General features: G+C 56.6%; 2 protein-coding genes across 8 annotated transcripts in view; one reads left to right on the forward strand and one right to left on the reverse strand.

Moving 5' to 3' along the window:
* Positions 1-3,034: 3,034 nt before the first annotated feature.
* LOC132226953 (DNA dC->dU-editing enzyme APOBEC-3G-like) overlaps positions 3,035-21,063 on the reverse strand; it is an 89,733-nt gene continuing 71,704 nt past the window's right edge. The window contains exons 1-5 of one of the 3 annotated variants that reach the window (XM_059681522.1): positions 7,486-8,963; positions 7,229-7,370; positions 4,909-5,191; positions 4,380-4,495; positions 3,035-4,134 (exon numbers count right to left, since the gene is read on the reverse strand). In XM_059681522.1, coding sequence (XP_059537505.1) covers positions 4,120-4,134; positions 4,380-4,495; positions 4,909-5,191; positions 7,229-7,363 — 549 coding nt within the window. In that variant the 5' untranslated portion in view covers positions 7,364-7,370; positions 7,486-8,963 and the 3' untranslated portion in view covers positions 3,035-4,119. Of the gene's footprint in view, positions 4,135-4,379; positions 4,496-4,908; positions 5,192-5,800; positions 6,328-7,228; positions 7,371-7,485; positions 8,964-21,063 lie in introns of those variants that run through there. The other 2 variants (XM_059681519.1, XM_059681524.1) reach the window with 2 other exon arrangements.
* LOC132226950 (DNA dC->dU-editing enzyme APOBEC-3G-like) overlaps positions 14,651-21,063 on the forward strand; it is a 53,351-nt gene continuing 46,938 nt past the window's right edge. The window contains exons 1-4 of one of the 5 annotated variants that reach the window (XM_059681514.1): positions 14,651-15,108; positions 18,019-18,160; positions 20,175-20,457; positions 20,864-20,984. In XM_059681514.1, the coding sequence (XP_059537497.1) occupies positions 15,080-15,108; positions 18,019-18,160; positions 20,175-20,457; positions 20,864-20,984 (575 nt within the window). In that variant the 5' untranslated portion in view covers positions 14,651-15,079. The remainder of the gene's footprint in view (positions 15,109-18,018; positions 18,161-20,174; positions 20,458-20,863; positions 20,985-21,063) is intronic. The other 4 variants (XM_059681513.1, XM_059681516.1, XM_059681512.1 and 1 more) reach the window with 4 other exon arrangements.

Below are 21,063 nucleotides of genomic sequence, written 5' to 3' on the forward strand. Positions count from 1 at the left end.
AGCAATCACTCCAGTTTTTTCAGAGGAAGCACAAAAAAATTATGCTTTCTAATGAGAAATTAATAATTCTTGTTACTAAAGGTTCAGGGGAGACCAAAGCTACAGAAGCATGATTCTAAAGTGCTCCCTCTTAAATGCACATAAAAGCCAGTCATGCAATTCCCAAGAAGACTGTAAACCTGCTGTGAAGATCATGATAAAGACTGTGCTAGGAGAGAAAGCCAAAGGACTATTGACAAAACTCCTCTATCGGATGACACTGTTGTACGTTGCAGGCATCACGACTATACGCAGTAGAGCAGCAATGACGGCATCCACATGGCAAGGGGCTACTGTGCCTTTGAGCAGCCAACCCTGCACAGGGTGAGGCACACGGCAAGCCCTCGGCACAGTGGGTGCGAACACGAAGGGAAAGTGCTGCCCGGCTTGCCATTGGCTGGTCATTCCAAGCCTGGTACGAGGCTTTTACTTACAAATCATGGTCCCTGTGAGTCCTGGGCTAGGAATGGGCCTGTGGGTCGGTGCCAGAGTTGACGTGGCCGTGACTGTCAGGAGGAAGGGCTCTTGAACCAAAGGTGGCTCCACACGCTGCTTTATTCACAGAAAGGAGTTAATGGTCAACGGAACGCATGTAGGCCTTGGTTGGGGGTGAAGGAAGCCATAAAATAGATGCAAACAGCATCTCACCCTGCCAGTCAGATGCACACCTTCTCAGCTTGCTGTGAGAAACACCAGACAGGATTCGGCTCAGGATGCGTTCAGTCAGGACAGACACCCATTCCAGATGATTAAACAATGACTGGGACTAACGAGGTCATTGTTACGTCAGGACTTGGGCTCCATTCCGCTCAGGTGCCCAGTGTTGGCTTCTTCTCAGACCAGCTCCCTGAGGTAGAAAAATGCCCTGGGTGAGGGGCTCAGCGGGTTGCAGCGTCCTCCCCTACACAAAAGGCTGTGGGTCCAACTCCCGGCCTGGGCACATACCTCGGTGGTGGGCTCCATCCCTGGTTGGGGCCCCTATGAGAGGCCACCCATCCATGTTTCTCTCTCTGAAATCAAGTTTTATAAATCATTTTTTAAAAAATGGTTACAGCAGCACCAAGCCCCACATGTTCACCACACACCATCCAAACCAATGGTGTGTCCCAGAATTCCCAGGAAAAAGTCCTGAGGTTCACACTGATTGGACGGGTTTAGGTCACATGTACACTTCCAACCCAATCATGGTGTGGCTGGGGGTGGATCCCACTGATTGCCCCGCCCCAGCCATAATGTCCAGAACCTGCAAAACAGACAAAGAGGGAAGGTGGCAGGGACATCTCACTGATATGAAACTATTCTCAGCGTTTGAACTTTGGAAATACTATCTTGCAATGTAACATCATTGCAGAAACTCTGCCTTTTCTTTTTCCTTTTTGTTACAAATTGGTGATGTGTGAAATCTTTGAGGAATTGTGCCTTAAGAAGATGCTTCAAGGAACTAATACCTAAAGCACATCCCTTGCAAATCCACGTTCTTCTAAGTCGCAAATGCTTCCAACAGTTACACACGCCTCCTGAGAACACTCTCCTTCAGCTTCCGGTCCCTGGAGCTCGGGAGCCGCGGGCTGCGGTGCAGAGATGGCCAAGTCCAAGAGCCACACCACACACCACCAGCCCCAGAAATGGCACAGAAGCGGCATCAAGAAACGCCAGTCACAAAGATACGACTCTCTTAAGGGGGAGACCCCAAGCACCCCAGGGACATGCGCTTTGCCAAGAAGCTCAACAAGAAGAGCCGGACAAGATGCAGGCCAACAACGCCAAGGCCATGAGCGCAGGCACAGAGGCCTTCAAGGCCCCGGTCAAGCCCAAGGAGCCCAGGCCCAATACCCCAAAGGGCGGCAGCCGCAAACTCAGTGGACCTGCCTGCATGGCTCACCCCTACCTTGGAAATCCTGCTCCTGCCGCATTGGGAAGGGGCCCAGGCTCTGCCAGCCAAAGGCCAAGGAGGAAACCAAGACCCAGGCTGCGGGTGTGGTTAAAGCTCAGGCTCCCAAAGGTGCCCAGGCCCCACGAAGGCTCCACAGCAGAGGCCTCTGTCTGCCGACGTGAGGACGGAAGGACTGGGGGGCCCCTGGGCTGCTGTCTCCGTGGCCCTGGTGCCCTCCTGTGCTGTTTGTACAAATAAACCTGTGGCAGGATCTGTCTGTCAAAAAACAAACAGACAAAAAACTCTCCTCCATCCTCTCCCTCCTGAGGGAATGGGGTCAGGAAACGGCAGGGAAGGAGCTGGAAGCAGGAGGCCCGACTTTCAGATGTGGAGGTGGCCGCCATCTGAGGCTTGGAGGAGACCAGCTGAGAAGACAACCCCCAGAGCTGAGTTGGGGGGGTGTGTGGGGGGGGTGGGGGGGGCCCGGTTTTAACAGCATCAACTGAGCGGCTGACCAGGCCCACACTGTCCTCCGCCTCCCACAGGGCTTGTCCTGGGAAACAAGCTGACTTTCAGCCCCTCCATGGCGGCCACAGTCCCCTGACAACCCAGCCTTCTGTCCGTGATCTCATTCCTGCCCCGTGTCTCGCACCATTGGCCCCAGGCCGTGCTTCACCCCACCCCACCCCACCCCACCCCACCCCACCCCTCCCCACCCCACCCCTCCCCACCCCACCCCACCCCACCCCATCCCTCCCCACCCCTCCCCACCCCACCCCACCCCATCCCTCCCCACCCCTCCCCACCCCACCCCACCCCTCCCCACCCCACCCCATCCCTCCCCACCCCACCCCACCCCACCCCATCCCTCCCCACCCCACCCCACCCCACCCCATCCCTCCCCACCCCACCCCACCCCACCCCATCCCTCCCCACCACACCCCATCCCTCCCCACCCCACCCCACCCCACCCCATCCCTCCCCTCCCCACCACACCCCACCCCACCCCACCCCACCGCACCCCACCCCACCCCACCCCACCGCACCCCACCCCACCCCTCCCCACTGCACCCCACCCCTCCCCACCCAACCACACCATCCCTCTCCTGTCCTCTTCTTCCATCTCCTCAGGTCACGTTGTCTATCAAGTCTCCCTCTGGCTCTGTGTCCTCCTGACTCAGTCCCCTCCTACTGCTTTGGCCACAGGCCTATGACTGTCCTTATTCTCCATCCCTCCAATGTCTCTCACTAAAGGACTCAGTCCCAGTCCCTCACAGTCCTGTGTGAGGCTGTGACAGGGGGGTCCGGACATGTGAGCAGAAGCCTGTGGTGAGAGACCTGGAGCCTTCGTTGCCTGTAAGGCTGTGTGCAGGATGCCAGCTGCCAGGGCTCGCTCAGCATGATTCAGGCTCCACAGAGACACGGCAGGACAGACAGCCGCTGCCTGCACTGCATCCTGCGTGGCCAGGTCCTGGGAAGGGCAGAGGGATCCTGTCTGCAGGGAAGCCCCTCCCTCCAGCGTCCTCTCCAGGGACTGGAATTGGAAAGGCCTGAGGACTCAGTGATCCCCGGCCCTCCCCTCAGCCAATGTCAACTTCAACTGCTCTTCCCAATAGTGACCCTGAGCCTCTCTCCTCTCCTATCGCATGGGCTGTCGTTTCAACACAGCACTACTCTCCGCACATCCTTGGTCGATGCGTTTAGGCTTTTGGGTTTGAGCTTCCGCTCCTATAAATATTACTGACTTTACGTGGCCAGTGGCAATTAGTGTGGCCACCGCCCTCCCATGAGGTACCTACAGAAGAGAAAGGCATTTTCACTTTTTCAGGTGTTTATTGAACTATTTGGACTTCATGAAACACTTACAGAGGCAAACACATTTGTGGAAGATTCTTAATCTTTCATGTTATTGCTTTGGACTTATAATCAATGTAAATAATTAATTTTCTAAATATAAAAATGACTCTGATAGTAATGAATACAATATTACTGGTGTGTATTTAGAACATATCATAGATTTTAAATGAAAAGTAAATCAGTCAGATTTTTTAAAAAATTCCTTATGAGCTCATTCGTTGCTTTTTACTGGATTCTTTGGAACAAGTTGGGGATGGTGGCACGTGATGTGTTTCGTTTCTTGAAGAAAGTGTTTTATTCCTCGTTCACTAGATGACCCCCGACCTGTTTAGAGAGATTGAGTCCATCCTTCAGTTTCCCTGATTCTGGATCGAGAAGGAGGAGGTGGAGGAAGCAGGGAGTGAGGCAGGAGGGAAGGTGAACGGAGTAAAGTCTGGGGCAGTCACAGGAGGGGGAGGAAAAGGGGCGCAGGAGGGGAGAAAGCAGAGGGACTGTGAGACCTGAGGGGAGGATGGAGCTGGGGCCCAGGAGGGAGCAGGTGACCCAGAGGCAGAGACAGGCCCAGGGAGAGAAGGGGAGGGTAGGGGGGAGCAGGAGGGAGGAACCTCACCCTGAGAATGTCCTTCAGCTCCTGAGATTCGGTTTGTATGTGCTCTTCCTGGTTAGGCCAGAGCTCGAAGGGCTGGCCCTGGTTGTCCACGAAGGTGTCCCAGCAGTGCTGGAGCTCTAGGGGAACAGGGAGGGAAAGGTGAGCTCCTCCTAGAGCGGGGAGGGCCCAGGTCTCTGACTCTAGGGACACACCCTCCCCATCAGGATCTCCCTGCCCCCTTTCTCTCTCCTCCCAAGGCACTGAGCTCATCCCTCAAATTCTTTCTTCCACTGGAATCTGAGGCAGCCCCTCCCCTTCTACCAGGAAGGACCTGGGTCCTGATGGAACAGGGACCCACCTCCCCCCTTCCCAGGAACCCCTCTCTCCCCTGAACTCTCTCCTCCAGGGGACCCCATCCTCTCCAGACCCAGCAGCCCCCCTGCAGGCAGCTGACATCATCCCCACCTGGATTCTCCTCCTGCCCCCTCTGTGCAGCCATTTCCCAGCCTCTCTGCCTGCCCCCCTCCCACCCTCAGGAGTCCCTGCTGACCTTCAACTGTCATGATGGCGAGACGGTCCACAGCGTCCCGCAGCCTGCGCAGCCCATCCTCATATCCACTGACTTTGGTGTAGATGCGAGCAGCTGAGATGCACATCCTCACGTGGCTGTTCTGGCCCAGGAAGTCCACCAGTTTCTGGGCACAGTTAGGGCAGGGGCTCCAGGAGATGTAGCAGGTAAGTCTGTACTGCTTCCCCTCATCCAGGTGCCAAGAACGGACCCGATCCAGGAAGCACAACTCTGCATGACTGCGTTCGCAGTGTGTGTCACCACCCTGAGCACAGAGGGGGAAGAAGAGGGACCTGTCACTTGCTGTGAACAGGGGAGGGTGGGACCAGCCAGAGGCAGGTGAGGACTGGCCTCCAGCACAGGACTGAAGGGGCCAGGCTCAGCGTCAGGATGAACGCTATTTCAATGCCGGATCTACACCAGTGATGGTGAACGTATGACACACGTGTCAGAGGTGACACGCCAACTCATTTTTTGGTTGATTTTTATTTGTTAAATGGCATTTAAATATATAAAATAAATATCAAAAATATAAATCTTTGTTTTACTATGGTTGCAAATATCAAAAAATTTCTATATGTGACAGCACCAGAGTTAGGGTTTTTCAAAATTCTGACACGCCGAGCTCAAAAGGTTCGCCATCACTAATCTACATGGTCAAAGGGAAGGCGACTCAAGAATCACATAATATCAGCATCTACAAAGGGCAGATCAGCAGTGAGGACTTTCCTACATCAGCAAACCATGGCTCCCATGGCTCTGTAACGGATCAGTCTTCACTTAGCCTGTTGATATTTCATTCACCATGGAATTTGCATTAGTTTTGACTTTTTAAAGGTTTGCATTAAATATGGTTCTTTTTTCAAATCCTCACCGGGGGAGATTTTTTCCATTGATCTTTAGAGAAAGGGTGGAGGGATGGAGGAGGGGGCAGACAGAGAGAAACATCAACATGGGAGAGACACATTCACTGGTTGCCCACTCCACGCTCCACGACCCGGGGCCAGGGATCAAAGCTGCAACTGAGATAAGAGCCCTTGACCTAGAATCCTACCCCTGGCCCCTGGCTGTGCCGGCTGACGCTCTAACCACTGAGAAAACAGATCTGGGCTCCATGTGATATATCTTGATTCAGAGTTCCCAGAGAGCCTCTATTTTATGCCCAAAGCCTATGCTTTCAGGAGCTGCACCTAGTAGGACCCTGCAAGGGGACAAAGAGCTGAGGGCAGCAAGACGGTGTGGCTCAGTGGGTTGAGCAGGGACCCACCCAAAAAGAAGTCACCAGTTCCATTCCTGGTCAGGGCCCAGGCCAAGGTTGCAGGCTTGATTCTCAGTAGGGGGCATGCAGGAGGCAGCAGCCAACCAATGGTTCTCTCTCATCATTGATATTTCTATCTCTCCCTTCCTCTCTAGAATCAATAAAAGTATTTTAAATAAATAAATAAATGTAAATAAATAAATATAAATAAATAAGTAGCTGAGGTCAGAGGGAGGAGGCAGCTGAGCCCCAAGGTCCTGGGCCTGATGCCACAAGGGTGGGTGCTCCCTCCAGGCAGGGGAGCTCTCCCTCTGCCCCCCTACCTCCAGCTCCCCCCTGTGCACCAACACCTCCACATGCTTCTACTCTGGGCTTCCCCTGTGCTGCGCCCAAGGGTGACACACTCTGCGGGAAGAAGGGGTGAGGGCACCGAGGCAGAGGTGGGGAGACACGGGATGAGCTTCCCTGCTGGGCTCCCAGATTATGGAGAGTAGCCCACCCGCCCAGGGAAGGATTTTCAACCAGGGGCTCAGGGAGGAGGAAGAGGTCAGGCCCACGGAGCTGGCACAGAGCCCTGGTGGCAGAGGATGGTGCCAGGGGACCCAGGGGGCGTCCTGGGCTCCCTGAAGCCGGCAATGCTCTTGTGGGGACAGCTCCCTGCCAGGCTCTCCCAGGAGTGACTGGAGGGAGCACCAAGGGGGAGCTTTGCTCTGGCCCGAGGCTGCCATGGCGGGGCCAGGGGAGAATGGCCCCTTTGTCCGGGGGCCTTTCCCTCTGGCCTGACCCCTCCTCAGAGGCACAGCAGGAGGGACAGGCTGACCCTGGAGGCTGGGCTGACACTGGGCTGGTGGGCCCAGGCCCTGGGACACTGAGACTGCTTTCTTATTGGGGCTCCAAGCTGCCAATCACAGCAGAGTCCGTCTTCCCTGCCTCTGGGCAATGCCACAGCAGCTGGGGGCCCAGGGACATTGCTCAGAGGACACCCCGCGGGCATGGAACCTTCTCCCCGAGTGTCCCGGGGCCCTGCCTGCCGTGCTCGCTCACCTCGTTGCGCAGGAAGCCCTGGAGCTCCTCCACTCGGACCCAGTCATCGCTTTCCTTGACCTCCAACTCGTAGCACAGGTATGTTTTTCTCACGCTGTAGTAACTGAAGTTGACTCTGAAGGTGGTTGCATCCATCAGAGTTCTGTGGGCACAGGCAGGAGGAAGCAAGGCCTGGGGCTCCTCTGGGGATCACCCCGTTCTCCTCCCCTCTGCACCCACATCCTGGCTAGACCCACAGAGGATGTGCGTCCACTCACTTAGCTGGAGCCACCAAACATCCCTCTCTCACCCTCAGGGGATCCTGGGGGAGTCAGCCCAGTCCTTTTTTTAGGGTTTCCCCGGGAGCAGTGCAGGGGCTCAGAGCTCTGACGTGGCCTCTCCTGGCATCACCGTCCTGCCCTCATCCTGCTGATGGAGCCCTGCCAGGTGCAGGCCCAGTGGCACTCTTTCCTCTGCTCTTCTAGGTTAACCTGAGTCACGTGGTGCATCAGGGGAAAGGGTGGCCCCATCGGGGAAAAGAGATGCCAAACTAGTCTTCTCAAATAACTCATCACATTTCCCTTCTCATCATGAAACAATCATGTCCTTTACAAAAACCAAAACATAAATCTGAATGTCAATTTCTAGGGCCTCAGTGCAGAGCAGAAATAATTGATTTCATGGGAGAAGAAGGGAGCGGAGAAACAGGGACCCTCAAGGGTGACCCCCAGATTTTAGCCTGGGGCCATGGGAGGTGGGTAGGACAGGCCAACATGGTATCAGCTGAGGGGTCCTGGACATAGAAGGGCAATCAGGAGGGACAGGAGAAGCAGGGGGTCCCCTGGGGAGAAGGCACGTCCCTCAGGGAGCCAGGAGGAGGGGCCCAGAAGCAGGGCTGCTCCAGGGGCGGGTGGTACCTGCCAGTTGGTGCTCGGTTGTCCTCCATGCCTCAGCTCCTTCACCGTCTCTGCTGGTCACGGACCATCCGCCGCCTGTGCTGCTTTCAAGGACTGAGGTGCCTTATATGCCATTGAGGCAGCTGGAAGCTGCTGAGCTGGCACAGCTTCACCCCACCCCTTCCCTAAACTCAGGACACTCATGCCACCCACATGGCGTCATAGGAGAGGGAACTTTTCTGCCCAAATGTCTCATCCTGTGCCCTCAGGGGCAAGTTAGGTTTTGATTTCTCTGTTCTGACAAAGGCCCTCCCTGGACTGACCTGGGCCAGTGAGGTCCCCGGAGGTGGGGTCACTCTGGGCAGAACGGCACAGCCAGGCAGGAGGCGAGAGCGCAGGTGAGAGGACAGGTGCTCCCACCTGAAGAGGGTCCAGGCACAGGACACGGAGCCCCCACAGGACAGGCCCCGGGTGCCCAGCCCTGACTCTCCCGCGGCCGCCAGTGCAGGGCATGGCCGGTCCCAGTGCAGGGACCTGCAGGGCTGAGCCAGGAGGGAGGCTCTGCCCTGAGGGGAAGGGCAGGGCGGGACCACCGAGAACTGAGCTCCCCTTAGGAGCCACCCTGTAGGGGAAGGAACTGGACTGGGAGCCTTTGTCCGCCCATCACACAGAGGAGAACAGAGAGGCTCCCAGCAGGGCTGGGCCAGGATGGCCTGGGAGCAGAGGATGCAGGGTGTGCCCACCTCAGGAAGGGGCACCGCTCGTCCTCTCCACCCCCAGCCGCGAGGAGCCAGGGACTTGGTGTTCCAGGCTCAAGTGTGACCTGAGCCCCAGCTGGTAGGATTTGTCCCCAAGAGGATGCCCCTCTGTCCCCCTGACTGTCCATCCAGCTCCTCTCAGACCACCTGTGCCGGCCCCAGGCTCCCTCCCAGGGGACGTGCCCAGCGCAGCCCCGGGTCTGTCCCCAGCGCACTCCCCGCAGCATGCTGGCTCCGTGGCTGTGGCTGATTCCCTTGCTTCAGCTGGTGGTCCCACCGCCGGTGTCACAGATACGACAAAGATCGGGCTTGGCACACACCTGTGTCTGGGCAACGGGCCCGAAGACTGCCCTGACTCACCAAACACAGACACACACACACACATACGCAAGCAGATGACATGCAGGAATCTCCTAGTTTCTCCAGACACACCCACCGGCCTCCGTCTGAGTGGCAGGAAGCAGAGGACGTCACCACTCCCAGGCTGGTTTACAAGAACTTCATCATCAATAAATCAGCTCCTCATCATCAAATCAGAAGACACGTTGTTGTATGTTTCTTTTTAATATTTTTTTTTATTTATTTCAGAAAAGAAGGGAGAGGGAGAGAAACTTAGAAACATCAGTGATGAGAGAGAGTCATTGATCGGCTGCCTCCTCCACCCCCCTCATTGGGGACCGAGCCCACAACCCGGGCATGTGCCCTGAAGGGGAATTGAACCACGAACTCCTGCTTCATAGGTCAATGCTCAACCACTGAGCCACACTGGCCGGACAAGAGGCTGCTCTGCATGAGGCCCAGGTCTGCCTTCCCGCAGGTGGCCTTCCGGCAGGAGGACAGGCTGAGTTGGGGAGCCCAAGGCTCAGCCGAGTCCTCAGCTGTGAGCTACCCTCTCCGAGGTCTCAGGTCCCCGTGTCAGGGGCAAAGCTCTGAGCCTGCGGGTCCCGGGCGACAGGGCCCTGGTAGCTGGGGGTCAGGTCTGCCTGGACCTGCATGTGACAGCGCAGAGAGTGGGGACCCCTCTTGTTATGTGAGACCATGTGTCTTCTACCCACTCGTTGGCTTTCCCAGAGTGACTGTATCTTGGTCACTTGCTTCCAGGAACAGAAGTGGGGGCTCTTGCCAGAGTCCAGGAATCGAACCCCAAGGAGCTGATTGGATGATGAGGTTCTGGCAAACCCGCCTGGGAGTGGGAACGTCCTCTGCTTCCTGCCACTCAGACGGGGGCCTGTGGGTGTGTCTGGAGAACCTAGGAGATGCCTGCTTGTCATCAGCTGCGTGTGTGTATGTGTGTGTGTGTGTGTGTGTGTGTGAGTGTGTGTGTGTGTGTGTGGTCTCGGCCCCTCTCATTTTGCCGCCCCATCCAGACTCCTCACCTCAGTGTCCTGAGCAGGTCCTCCTTCCCAAGCCCCACAGAGCGGACGGAAGCGGCCAGTGCTGGGGGTGCCCAGACGGAGGGGCAGCCTCAAGGAGGACCAATGGGGTCTCACACCCCACCTGAAACTGTGAAGTCGTGGGGTTCTCCTCCGTCACCCTCTTGGTGAACAGCGACAACTGTCATCAACAGGACGTGCGGGCTCATAGGCCTGGGGTGGGTCCTATGTGCTTCCCTTTGCCTGGGATGAGGGCCGATGCCTGCAGGTGGGCAGCCCCTGGGAGTCCGAGGACACCAGTGGGAGAAGACAGGCCCTGAGTCTCCAAGCATCTCGGACTTTGTAGAATGGAATGTGCTGCCCTGGCCGGTTCGCCCAGTGGATAGAGTGTCAGCCTGCGGACAGAAGGGTCCCGGGTTCAGTTCTGGTGAAGGGCATGGACCTTGGTTGCAGGCTCCTCCCCAACCAGGGCCCTGGTCAGAGCTTGTGCAGGAGGCGCCCAATTGATATGTTTCTCTCACATCGGTGTTTCTCTCTGTCTTTGCCTCTCTCCCACTCTCTCTAAAAATCAATGGAAAAATATCCTCGGGTGAGGAAAAAAAAAAAGGAATCATCTATAAAAGGAAAACGGGCGTGTGTGCGGACTGGGCACGGTGAACGCCCAGGTCGCTGTGGCTGCTGCGATGAGCGGAATCCTCGCCTGAGAGCTGGATGGGAGCCAGGCTCCTACTTCCCCAAAGCCCTTCCATCTCCCCAAAGTCTTTGCAAGTCACTGAGTTTGCACACACTGAGCACCTGCTGTATACACGGCAGAGGGATTTGAGAGGGACCAGAAAAGGATCCGGGGGCTCACACTCCTCAGGCCAGTCTTACCCCCAGGAGGAGGCGCCCTCAGAGAACAGAGCCACACCCTCCCTGGCCCAAAGCCAATGAGAGGGGACAGGGGACAGCCACAGCTCTCCAGGTCTTCAGACCTGAGAAACAGAGCCAGCCTCCAGCCACTGTCCTCACGGGACTCAGGGGAGAGCGGGTCGAGGGGTTGTTGGGAGCAGAAAACAACATACAAAACCCCGGACCTCAGGCTTTCCTATCCCTGCCTGAGGCTCTGGAGCAGGTGGACGCTGGTAAGTGGAGAGTAGCAAGAATAGACTCAATTGTCGAGGGTTGATTCTGTGCGGAGGGTCCCCTCCCCACTAGCTGGCTCCTGGCAGTCAGGATGCGAACCCAGCAGAGGCGGAGCCTGGGCCCCGCTGCCAGCCAGGGGCTGAGGCCGAGGACTCCCAGGGAGAAGGGCCCCACGCCCTTTCCTCGGGGCTGGGGGAGGCCGCACACCTTGCCCCGTCTGCAGCCTGTGACCCTGGGGTGGTGACACCAGCCAGCTCCCCCTCAATGTCCCCAGGACCTTAAAAGCCACAAATATGTCAAGAGCAGGCCTCACCCGCAACTGTGCCTGTGCCAACCGGCCCAGCCCATCCACGGCCCAGACGCAAGGGGCACAGGCTCACTCGCTCACATGTGACCAAAAGGAACCTCGTCAGGGTTCCCGGACACACCCGATGCCTCCCTCCTCTCTGACCGAAACAGGAGATGTCGACACTCCCCACGTGGGTTTTACGGGAAGAACCTCAACCTCCCATCTGCTCCTTCCCTTTCCATTTCTGGGCTCTGACAGAAGCCTCATCTCCATTTCTTTTTCTTTTTCTTTTTTTTTTAACATATATATTTTTTATTGATTTCAGAGAGGAAGAGAGAGGGATAGATTAGAAACATCAATGATGAGAATCACTGATTGGCTGCCTCCTGCACGCTCCCTGCTGGGGACCAAGCCTGCAACCTGGGCATGTGCCCTTGACAGGAATCGAACCCAGGACCCTTCAGTCCCAGGCCCAATGCCCTATCCACTGAGCCAAACCCGCCAGGGTACCATCTCCATTTCTGGGAACAAGGGACCAAAACATCCACAAGGTGTCGTGTCCGGGTGGAGGGGGCACCCCGAGAGAGGACAGGTGGTCCTACTGTACTGCTCCCCCCCCATCTCCCGGGCCCCCATCTCAGAGCTTTGCCTGTGGCCCAGGGCCTGAGAGTGGAGAGGGGCTCGGACAGCCTGGCGACAGTGCTGAGGCCGGGGCAGGGCTGGGGCTCAGGACGGCAGACCTGACACCTCCTACAGGGCAGCCTGGCCCTGACCCAAGACACATCCAGATCGTCCATCCCAGGCCAGAGCGACGGGGCAGAGCGGGCCGGCCTGGCGCTCTGACCTCAGCCTGGGCTTCCCCGGGCACCCGCCCTGTCCCCCGTTTCCCTGACAAGGGAACAGCCCCCATCTCAGCACGGCGTGCGCCCGCCCAGGGGCCGCTCTCCCGCACCCGCGCCCACCCCCTCCCTCGGGGCCTGCATCCTTCCTCCTGTTCAGAAGTTTGCCCATTTCGGTGGAAAACTCCAGAAGGATGTAGGAATGGCTTTACATTCTTCACTCAACCTTCCAGAGACGGACACGGGGAGGGACTGTCCTTCCCCAGGAAACACAGGGTTCCTTTCCTTCCTTCTTCTCAGCGCACGGACCGAGAGAGGCATGCTCCCCGCTCCCCACTCGCTGTGGGCCAGGCCGCTTTAAACCAGTTCAACACGAGGCTCTACCGATGCCTTTTCCACACCAGGTGCTGGCCTGGCTGAGGGAGACCGGGAGGAGGAGCAGGTGCCCCGCCTCTCCTCACCCAGGGGGCCAGGCTCTGGGGGGAGCCAGGGAGAGGATGCCTGGATGGGGGCCCGGGGAGGGCAGGGACCCAGAGACAGAGGTGAGGGCCGCCCAGGCATCCTCTCATCCGGCCCCTTGGAGACTTGAGTCAGACAAATCACACAAGACATGAAACCTCTGGGAGGAGGTGCCACCCTCTGACACACGGCGGCCCTGGTCTTCACTGGGCTCTCCAGCCACCTCTGTGCTCGCCACTCACTGCAGAGCGGACTCCCGGGTGTGGAGACCAGCAGGGCCAGGCTGGTCCACATAACAGAGGGGCAGCCAGGCATCAGCAGAGAGCAGCTCAGGACGCCTGGCTGGGGGGAGAGGGTATGTGGAGGCAGGAGGTCCTGGGGAACATTCCAGAAGAGACCTCAGAGCTGCAGGCTGAGGAGCTAGACTGGAGGTGAGACCTGCCTCGGGGACAGGGCAGCACAGCGCTGTCCCTGCGATGATGGCCCCTCCTGGGCCCCATAGATGCCCCAGAAGAGCCTATGTGCTCGTGCGGGGGGGGGTGGGGGGGGGAGCATGCGATGCAGCGCTGAGCCCAGTGTGCTGCCCTCTTACTGGAGGGGCACCTGGGAGGGGCAGGGTAGGCCTGGGGCGCCACCTTCCAGGGCCCCCAGGGCACAGGGCCTTGGGCGTTGGGACCTCACACTCGCTGCCCTGCCACAGGGTTTACGCCAGGAGACCGCCCTCTGGTGCTGGGGTGGGGTGTGGACTCAGAAGGGCTTTGTGGGTTGCATGACAGGAGGAGACATTGAGGTACAAGAGGGGATCGGGCCTGGATCTGAACACCACTCTCCCTCCCTGGGACGCAAGATCTGGGGCAGCACCGGGGAGATTCTCAGGGCCCCCAGGCCTGGTCTCTGGAAACTCCTGGGTGTGGACGGTGTGTTTGGGTGGAGATCGTGACCAGTGAAGTAGCAGCACTAGCAGAACCCACAACACACCCGGATGGGCCCGTTCCACGCCTGCAAAGCCCTGAGCCCCCAGCAGGACAGCATGGCTGCTCCCAGGGCCACCAAGGTCCAAGGACAGAACAGGTGGGAGGGGCTGGGTGCAGAGGACACCTGTTTGTGCATGTGGAGGGGCGCCCAGCCCAGAAAGAGGGGGACCCTGTATTACAGGTGTCACGTGAAGGATGTGAGGAGCCGGTCTCAAAGGGAGCAGTGCGGGCGGCCAGGGTCAGACTCCGTGGTGCTGGCCACGCCCTTCCTGAGCTGGGCATGTTCCCTGGGAGGAGGCTTGGGGCCGGCACAGGGTGGTCTGAGAGGAGCCGGATGGACAGTCAGGGGGACAGAGGGGCATCCCCTCAGGGACAAACTCTACCAGCTGGGGCTCAGGTCACATGTGAGCCTGGAACACAAAGTACCCCAGTTCATCGCAGCTGAGGGTGGAGAGGATGAGCGGTGCCCCTTCCTGAGGCGGGCACACCCTGAATCCTCTGCTCCCAGGCCATCCTGGCCGCCCTGCTGGGAGCCTCTCTGTTCTCCTCTGTGTGATGGGTCGACAAAGGCTCCGAGCCCAGCACCTTCCCCTACAGGGTGGCTCCTAAGGGGAGCTCAGTTCTCGGTGGTCCCACCCTGCCCTTCCCCTCAGGGCAGAGCCTCCCTCCTGGCTCAGCCCCGCAGGTCCCTGCACTGGGCCCGGCCACGCCCTGCACTGGCGGCCGCGGGAGTCAGGGCTGGGCACCCGGGGCCTGTCCTGTGGGGGCTCCGTGTCCTGTGCCCGGACCCTCCTCAGGTGGGAGCACCTGTCCTCTCACCTGCGCTCTCGCCTCCTGCCTGGCTGTGCCGTGCTGCCCAAGGTGACCCCACCTCCGGGGACCTCACTGGCCCAGGTCAGTCCAGGGAGGGCCTTTGTCAGAACAGAGAAATCAACACCTAACTTGCCCCTGAGGGTTCAGGATGAGACATTTGGGCAGAAAAGTTCTATTACTCCACCGGGTGCTATCAGTGGCCTGAGTTTAGGGAAGGGGTGCGGCTCAGCAGTGTCAGCTCAGCAGCTTCCAGGTGCTCTGATGGCTTATAAGGCACCTCGGTCCTTGAAAGCATCACAGGAGGAGGACAGGCCGTGACCAGCAGAGAAGGTGAAGGAGCTGAGACATGGAGGACAACCCAGCACCAACCGGCAGGTACCACCCGCCCCTGGAGCAGCCCTGCTTCTGAGCCCCTCCTCCTGGCTCCCTGAGGGACTTGCCTTCTCCCCAGGGGACCCCCTGCTTCTCCTGTCCCTCCTGATGGCCCTTCTATGTCCAGGACCCCTCAGCTGATGCCCAGTGGGCCTGTCCTCCCCGCCTCCACTAAGCCCCTGGCCAGACTCTGGGAGTCTCCCTTGAGGGTCCCTGTTTCTCCTCTCCCTCCTTCTCCCATGAAATCTATTCTCTCTGCTCTGAACTGAGGCCCAAGGATTGTGATGGCGAAGCTATGACACGCGTATCAGAGATGACAAGCGAACTCATTTTTTTGTTTGATTTTTCTTTGTTAAATGGCATTTAAATATATAAAAAATATATCAAAAATATAAGTCTTTGTTTTACTATGGTTGCAAAGATCAAAAAATTTCTGTAGGGAGAACCAAGATGGCGTCATAGGTTAACGCCGGAATTTGCTGCTTTGAACAACTACTTCAAAAGTGAAACCAAAAAACGGAAGGGACATCACCCAGAACCACAGGAATGCTGGCTGAGTGGAAGTCCTACAACTAGGAGGAAAGAGAAACGCATACGGACACTCAGAGGAGGCGCAGTGCTGAAGTCAAATTCTGAGGTGCGGAGTGCGTGGAGCGGGCTGGCGGCGGAGGGCGAGGTTGTTGTTTTCATTCGGGAGGGAGTCGCAGACTCTGAGCTCCAGATCCGGGCGAGTCTTTAGGGATCCAGACTCAAACGGGAGAAGCGGGACTGTCTGGCTTCGGTCAGAGCGAGGGCAGCTTTCTCTCCGAGCTTTGCAGCGGGTACTGGGACTCAGAGAGGCAGTGCCCCTGGGGACAGGACTGAGAGCCGCCATAACTGCTCTCTCAGGCCCACCCTGTTGATCCTGTGCGACCCGCCCCGCCCAAGCCCTGCACAGAGGCATTTGCCGGATAGCCTCAGGCAAAGGCTAGATTAGCACCTCCCTAGAGGACAGAAGTTCTCTCACTGCTGACACAGCTGATTCTCATAGCCACTTGGCCTGGAGGTCAAACCCTCCCTGGGATTAGCTACAACAATCAAGATTTAACTATAAGACTGCGAACAAAGACCACTAGGGTGTGCACCAAGGAAGCAGAACAAAATGCGGAGACAAAGAAACAGGACAAAATTGTCAATGGAAGAAATAGAGTTCAGAACCACACTTTTAAGGTCTCTCAAGAACTGTTTAGAAGCTGCCGATAAACTTAATGAGATCTACACGAAAACTAATAAGACCCTCGATCTTATATTGGGGAACCAACTAGAAATTAAGCATACACGGACTGAAATAACGAATATTATACAGACGCCCGACAGCAGACCAGAGGAGCACAAGAATCAAGTCAATGATTTGAAATGCGAGGAAGCAAAAAACATCCAACCGGAAAAGCAAAATGAAAAAAGAATCCAAAAATGCGAGGATAGTGTAAGGAGCCTCTGGGACAGCTTCAAGCGTACCAACATCAGAATTATAGGGGTGCCAGAAGATGAGAGAGAGCAAGATATTGAAAACCTATTTGAAGAAATAATGACAGAAAACTTCCCCCACCTGGTGAAAGAAATGGACTTACAGGTCCAAGAAGCGCGAAGAACCCCAAACAAAAGGAATCCAAAGAGACCACACCAAGACACATCATAATTAAAATGCCAAGAGCAAAAGATAAAGAGAGAATCTTAGAAGCAGCAAGAGAAAGAAACTCAGTTACCTACAAGGGAATACCCATACGACTGTCAGCTGATTTCTCAACAGAAACTTTGCAGGCCAGAAGGGAGTGGCAAGAAATATTCAAAGTGATGAATACCAAGAACCTACAACCAAGATTACTTTATCCAGCAAAGCTATCATTCAGAATTGAAGGTCAGATAAAGAGCTTCACAGATAAGGAAAAGCTAAAGGAGTTCATCACCACCAAACCAGGATTATATGAAATGCTGAAAGGTATCCTTTAAGAAGAGGAAGAGGAAGAAAAAGGTAAAGATACAAATTATGAACAACAAATATGCATCTATCAACAAGTGAATCTAAGAATCAAGTGAATAAATAATCTGATGAACAGAATGAACTGTTGATTATAATAGAATCAGGGACATAGAAAGGGAATGGACTATTCTAGGCGGGGAAAGGGGTGTGGGAGATGTGGGAAGAGACTGGACAAAAATCCTGCACCTATGGATGAGGACAGTGGGTGGGGAGTGAGGGCGGAGGGCGGGGCGGGAACTGGGAGGAGGGGAGTTATGGGGGGGAAAAAAAGAGGAACAAATGTAATAATCTGAACAATAAAGATTTAATTAAAAAAAAAATTTCTGTATGTGACACGGCACCAGAGTTAAGTTAGGGTTTTTCAAAATGCTGACACGCCGAGCTCAAAAGGCTCGCCATCACTGCCCAGGAGGTCTAGTTCAGATTTATGTTTTGGTTTTTGTAAAGGACACAATGGTTTTCATAATGAGAAAGGAAATGTCATGAGTTATTTGAGAAGACTAGTTTTGCTTCTCTTTTTCCCCGACTGGGAAACCCTTTACCCTGATTCACCATGTGGCTCAGGTTAACCCGGAAGAGCAGAGGAAACAGCGCCACTGGGCTGCACCTGGCAGGGCTGGGTCAGCGGGACGAGGGCAGGACGGTGATGCCAGGAGAGGCCACGTCAGAGCTCTGAGCCCCTGCACTACTCCCGGGGAGACCTTGACAAAAGGACTGAGCTGACTCCCCAGGATCCCCCAAAGGGGTCAGAGAGGGAGGTTAGGTGGCTCCAGCTAAGTGAGTGGACGCACATCCTCTGTGGGTCTAGCCAGGATGTGGGTGCAGAGGGGAGGAGAACGGGGTGATCCCCAGAGGAGCCCCATGCCTTGGGTTCCTCCTGCCTGTGCCCACAGACCCCTGATGGATGTAACCACCTTCAAGGACAACTTTGGTATCACATGGGCGAATGAAACATACCTGTGCTACGAGTTGGAGGTCAAGGAAGGCGTTGACTGGGTCCGAGTGGAGGAGCTCCAGGGCTTCCTGCGCAACCAGGTGAGTGAGCACAGCAGGCAGGGCCCCGGGACACTCGGGGAGAAGGTTCCATGCCCGCGGGGTGTCCTCTGAGCAATGTCCCTGGGCCCCCAGCTGCTGTGGCGTTGCCCAGAGGCAGGGAAGACGGACTCTGCTGTGATTGGCAGCTTGGAGCCCCAATAAGAAAGCAGTCACAGTGTCCCAGGGCCTGGGCCCACCAGCCCAGTGTCAGCCCAGCCTCCAGGGTCAGCCTGTCCCTCCTGCTGTGCCTCTGAGGAGGGGTCAGGCCAGAGGGAAAGGCACCTGGACAAAGGGTCCGTGCTCCCCTGGCCCCGCCCGGGCAGCCTCGGGCCAGAGAGCAGAGGTCCCCCTTGTTGCTCCCTCCAGTCACTCCTGGGAGAGCCTGGCAGGATGCTGTCCCCACAAGAGCATTGCCAGCTGCACAGAGCCCAGGACGCCCCCTGGGTCCCAGGCACCATACTCTGCCACCAGGGCTCTGCGCCAGCTCCGTGGGCCTGACCTCTTCCTCCTCCCTGAGGCCCTGGTTGAAAATCCTTCCCTGGGCGGGTGGACACATCTCCATAATCCTGTGAGCCCAGCAGCGACCCTCATCCTGTGTCTCCCGCACCTCTGCCTCGGTGCCCTCACCCCTTCTTCCTGCAGAGTGTGTCACCCTTGGGCGCAGCACAGGGGAAGCCCAGAGGAGAAGCCTGTGGAGGTGCTGGTGCACAGGTGGGAGCTGGAGGTAGGGGGGCAGAGGGAGAGCGCCCCTGCCTGGAGGAAGCACCCACCCCTGTGGCATCAGGCCCAGGACCTTGGGTCTCAGCTGCCTCCTCCCTCTGTCCTCAGCTATTTATTTATTTATATTTATTTACTTATTTAAATGACTTTTATTAATTCCAGAGACGAAGTTGGAGAGATAAAAACATCAGTGATGAGAGAATCATTGTTTGGCGGTCTCCTGCACGCCCCCTACTGGGCATCAAGCCTGCAACCTGGGCCTGGCCCCTTACCAGGAATGGACCCCGTGACCTGTTTGTGGATGTGTCTCTCTCAACCCACTGAGACACACCGGCTGGCTGCCCTCAGCTCTTTGTCTCCCTGCAGGGGCTGACTATGGGCAGCTCCTGAAGGCATGGGCTTTGGGCACCAAATAGAGGCTCTCTGGGAACTCTGTACCAAGGTGAATCACATGGAGCCCAGATCTGTGTTCTCAGTGGTTAGATCATCAGCCTGCACAGCCACGGGCCAGGGGTAGGATTGCAGGTCAAGGGCACTTATCTCAGTTGCAGCTCTGATGCCAGCCCCCAGTCGTGGGGAGTGGGGTAGGCAACCAGTGGATGTGTCTCTCCCATGTTGATGTGTCTCTCTCTCTGCCCCGCCTCCACCCCTCCACCCTTTCTCTAAAGGTAAATGGAAAAAATCTCCTCAGGTGAGGATTTGAAAAAAAAAACATGTTTAAAGCAATAGTTTAAAAAATCAAATCTAGCCCTGACCGGTTTGGCTCAGTGGATCGAGCATTGGCCTGCAGACTGGAGGGTCCCAGATTCGGTTCCAGTCAAGGGCATGTACCTTGGTTGCAGGCGCATCCCCAGTGGGGGGTGTGCAGGAGGCAGCTGATCAATGTTTCTCTCTCATCGATGTTTCTAACTCTCTATCCCTCTCCCTTCCTCTCTGTTAAAAATCAATAAAATATATTTTTAAAAAATCAAACCTAATGCAAATTCCACGGTGAATGAAATATCAACAGGCTAAGTGAAGACTGATCAGTTACAGAGCCATGGGAGCCATGGTTTGCTGATATAGAACAGTCCTCACTGCTGATCTGCCCTTTGTAGATGCTGATATCATGTGATTCATGAGTCGCCTTCCCTTTGACTGTGTAGATCCTGCATTGAAATAGCGTTCATCCTGACGCTGAGCCTGGCCCCTTCAGTCCTGTGCTGGAGGCCAGTCCTCACCTGCCTCTGGCTGGTCCCACCCTCCCCTGTTCACAGCAAGTGACAGATCCCTCTTCTTCCCCCTCTGTGCTCAGGGTGGTGACACACACTGGGAACCTAGTCATGCAGAGTTGTGCTTCCTGGATTGGGTCCGTTCTTGGCACCTGGATGAGGGGAAGCAGCACAGACTCACCTGCTACATCTCCTGGAGCCCCTGCCCTGACTGTGCCCAGAAACTGGTGGACTTCCTGGGCGAGAACAGCCACGTGAGGCTGCGCATCTTTGCTGCTCGCATCTACACCTTTGTCAGTGGCTATGAGGATAGGCTGCGCAGGCTGCAGGACGCTGGGGCCCAACTCGCCATCATGACCCCCAAAGGTCAGCAGGGACTCCTGAGGTGGGAGGTGGGCGGGCAGAGAGGCTGGGAAATGGCTGCACAGAGGGGGCAGGAGGAGAATCCAGGTGGGGACGCCTGTCTGCCTGCAGGGGGGCTGCTGGGTCTGGAGAGGATGGAGTCCCCTGGAGGAGAGAGTTCAGGGGAGAGAGGGGATCCTGGGAAGGGGGAGGTGGGTCCCTGTGCCATCAGGACCCAGGTCTTCCTGGTAGAAGGGGAGGGGCCCCTCAGATTCCAGTGGAAGGAAGAATTTGAGGGATGAGCTCAGTGCCTTGGAAGGAGAGAGAAAGGGGGCAGGGAGATCCTGATGGGGAGGGTGTGTCCCTAGAGTCAGAGACCTGGGCCTCCCCACTCTAGGAGGAGCTCACCTTTCCCTCCCTGTTCCCCTAGAGCTCCAGCACTGCTGGGAAAAATTCGTGGACAACCAGGGCCAGCCATTCCAGCCCGAGACTGAACTGTTAGAAAACATAGGAGCCCAATGTCAGAGGCTGGAGAACATTCTCAGGGTGAGGTTCCTCCCTCCTGCTCCTCCCCTTCCCCCCCTCCTCTTCTCTCCCTGGGCCTGTCTCTCCCTCTGGTTCACCTGCTCC

The sequence above is a fragment of the Myotis daubentonii genome, chromosome 2 (assembly GCF_963259705.1).
Source record: "Myotis daubentonii chromosome 2, mMyoDau2.1, whole genome shotgun sequence".
NCBI classification, from domain to species: Eukaryota; Metazoa; Chordata; class Mammalia; order Chiroptera; family Vespertilionidae; genus Myotis; species Myotis daubentonii.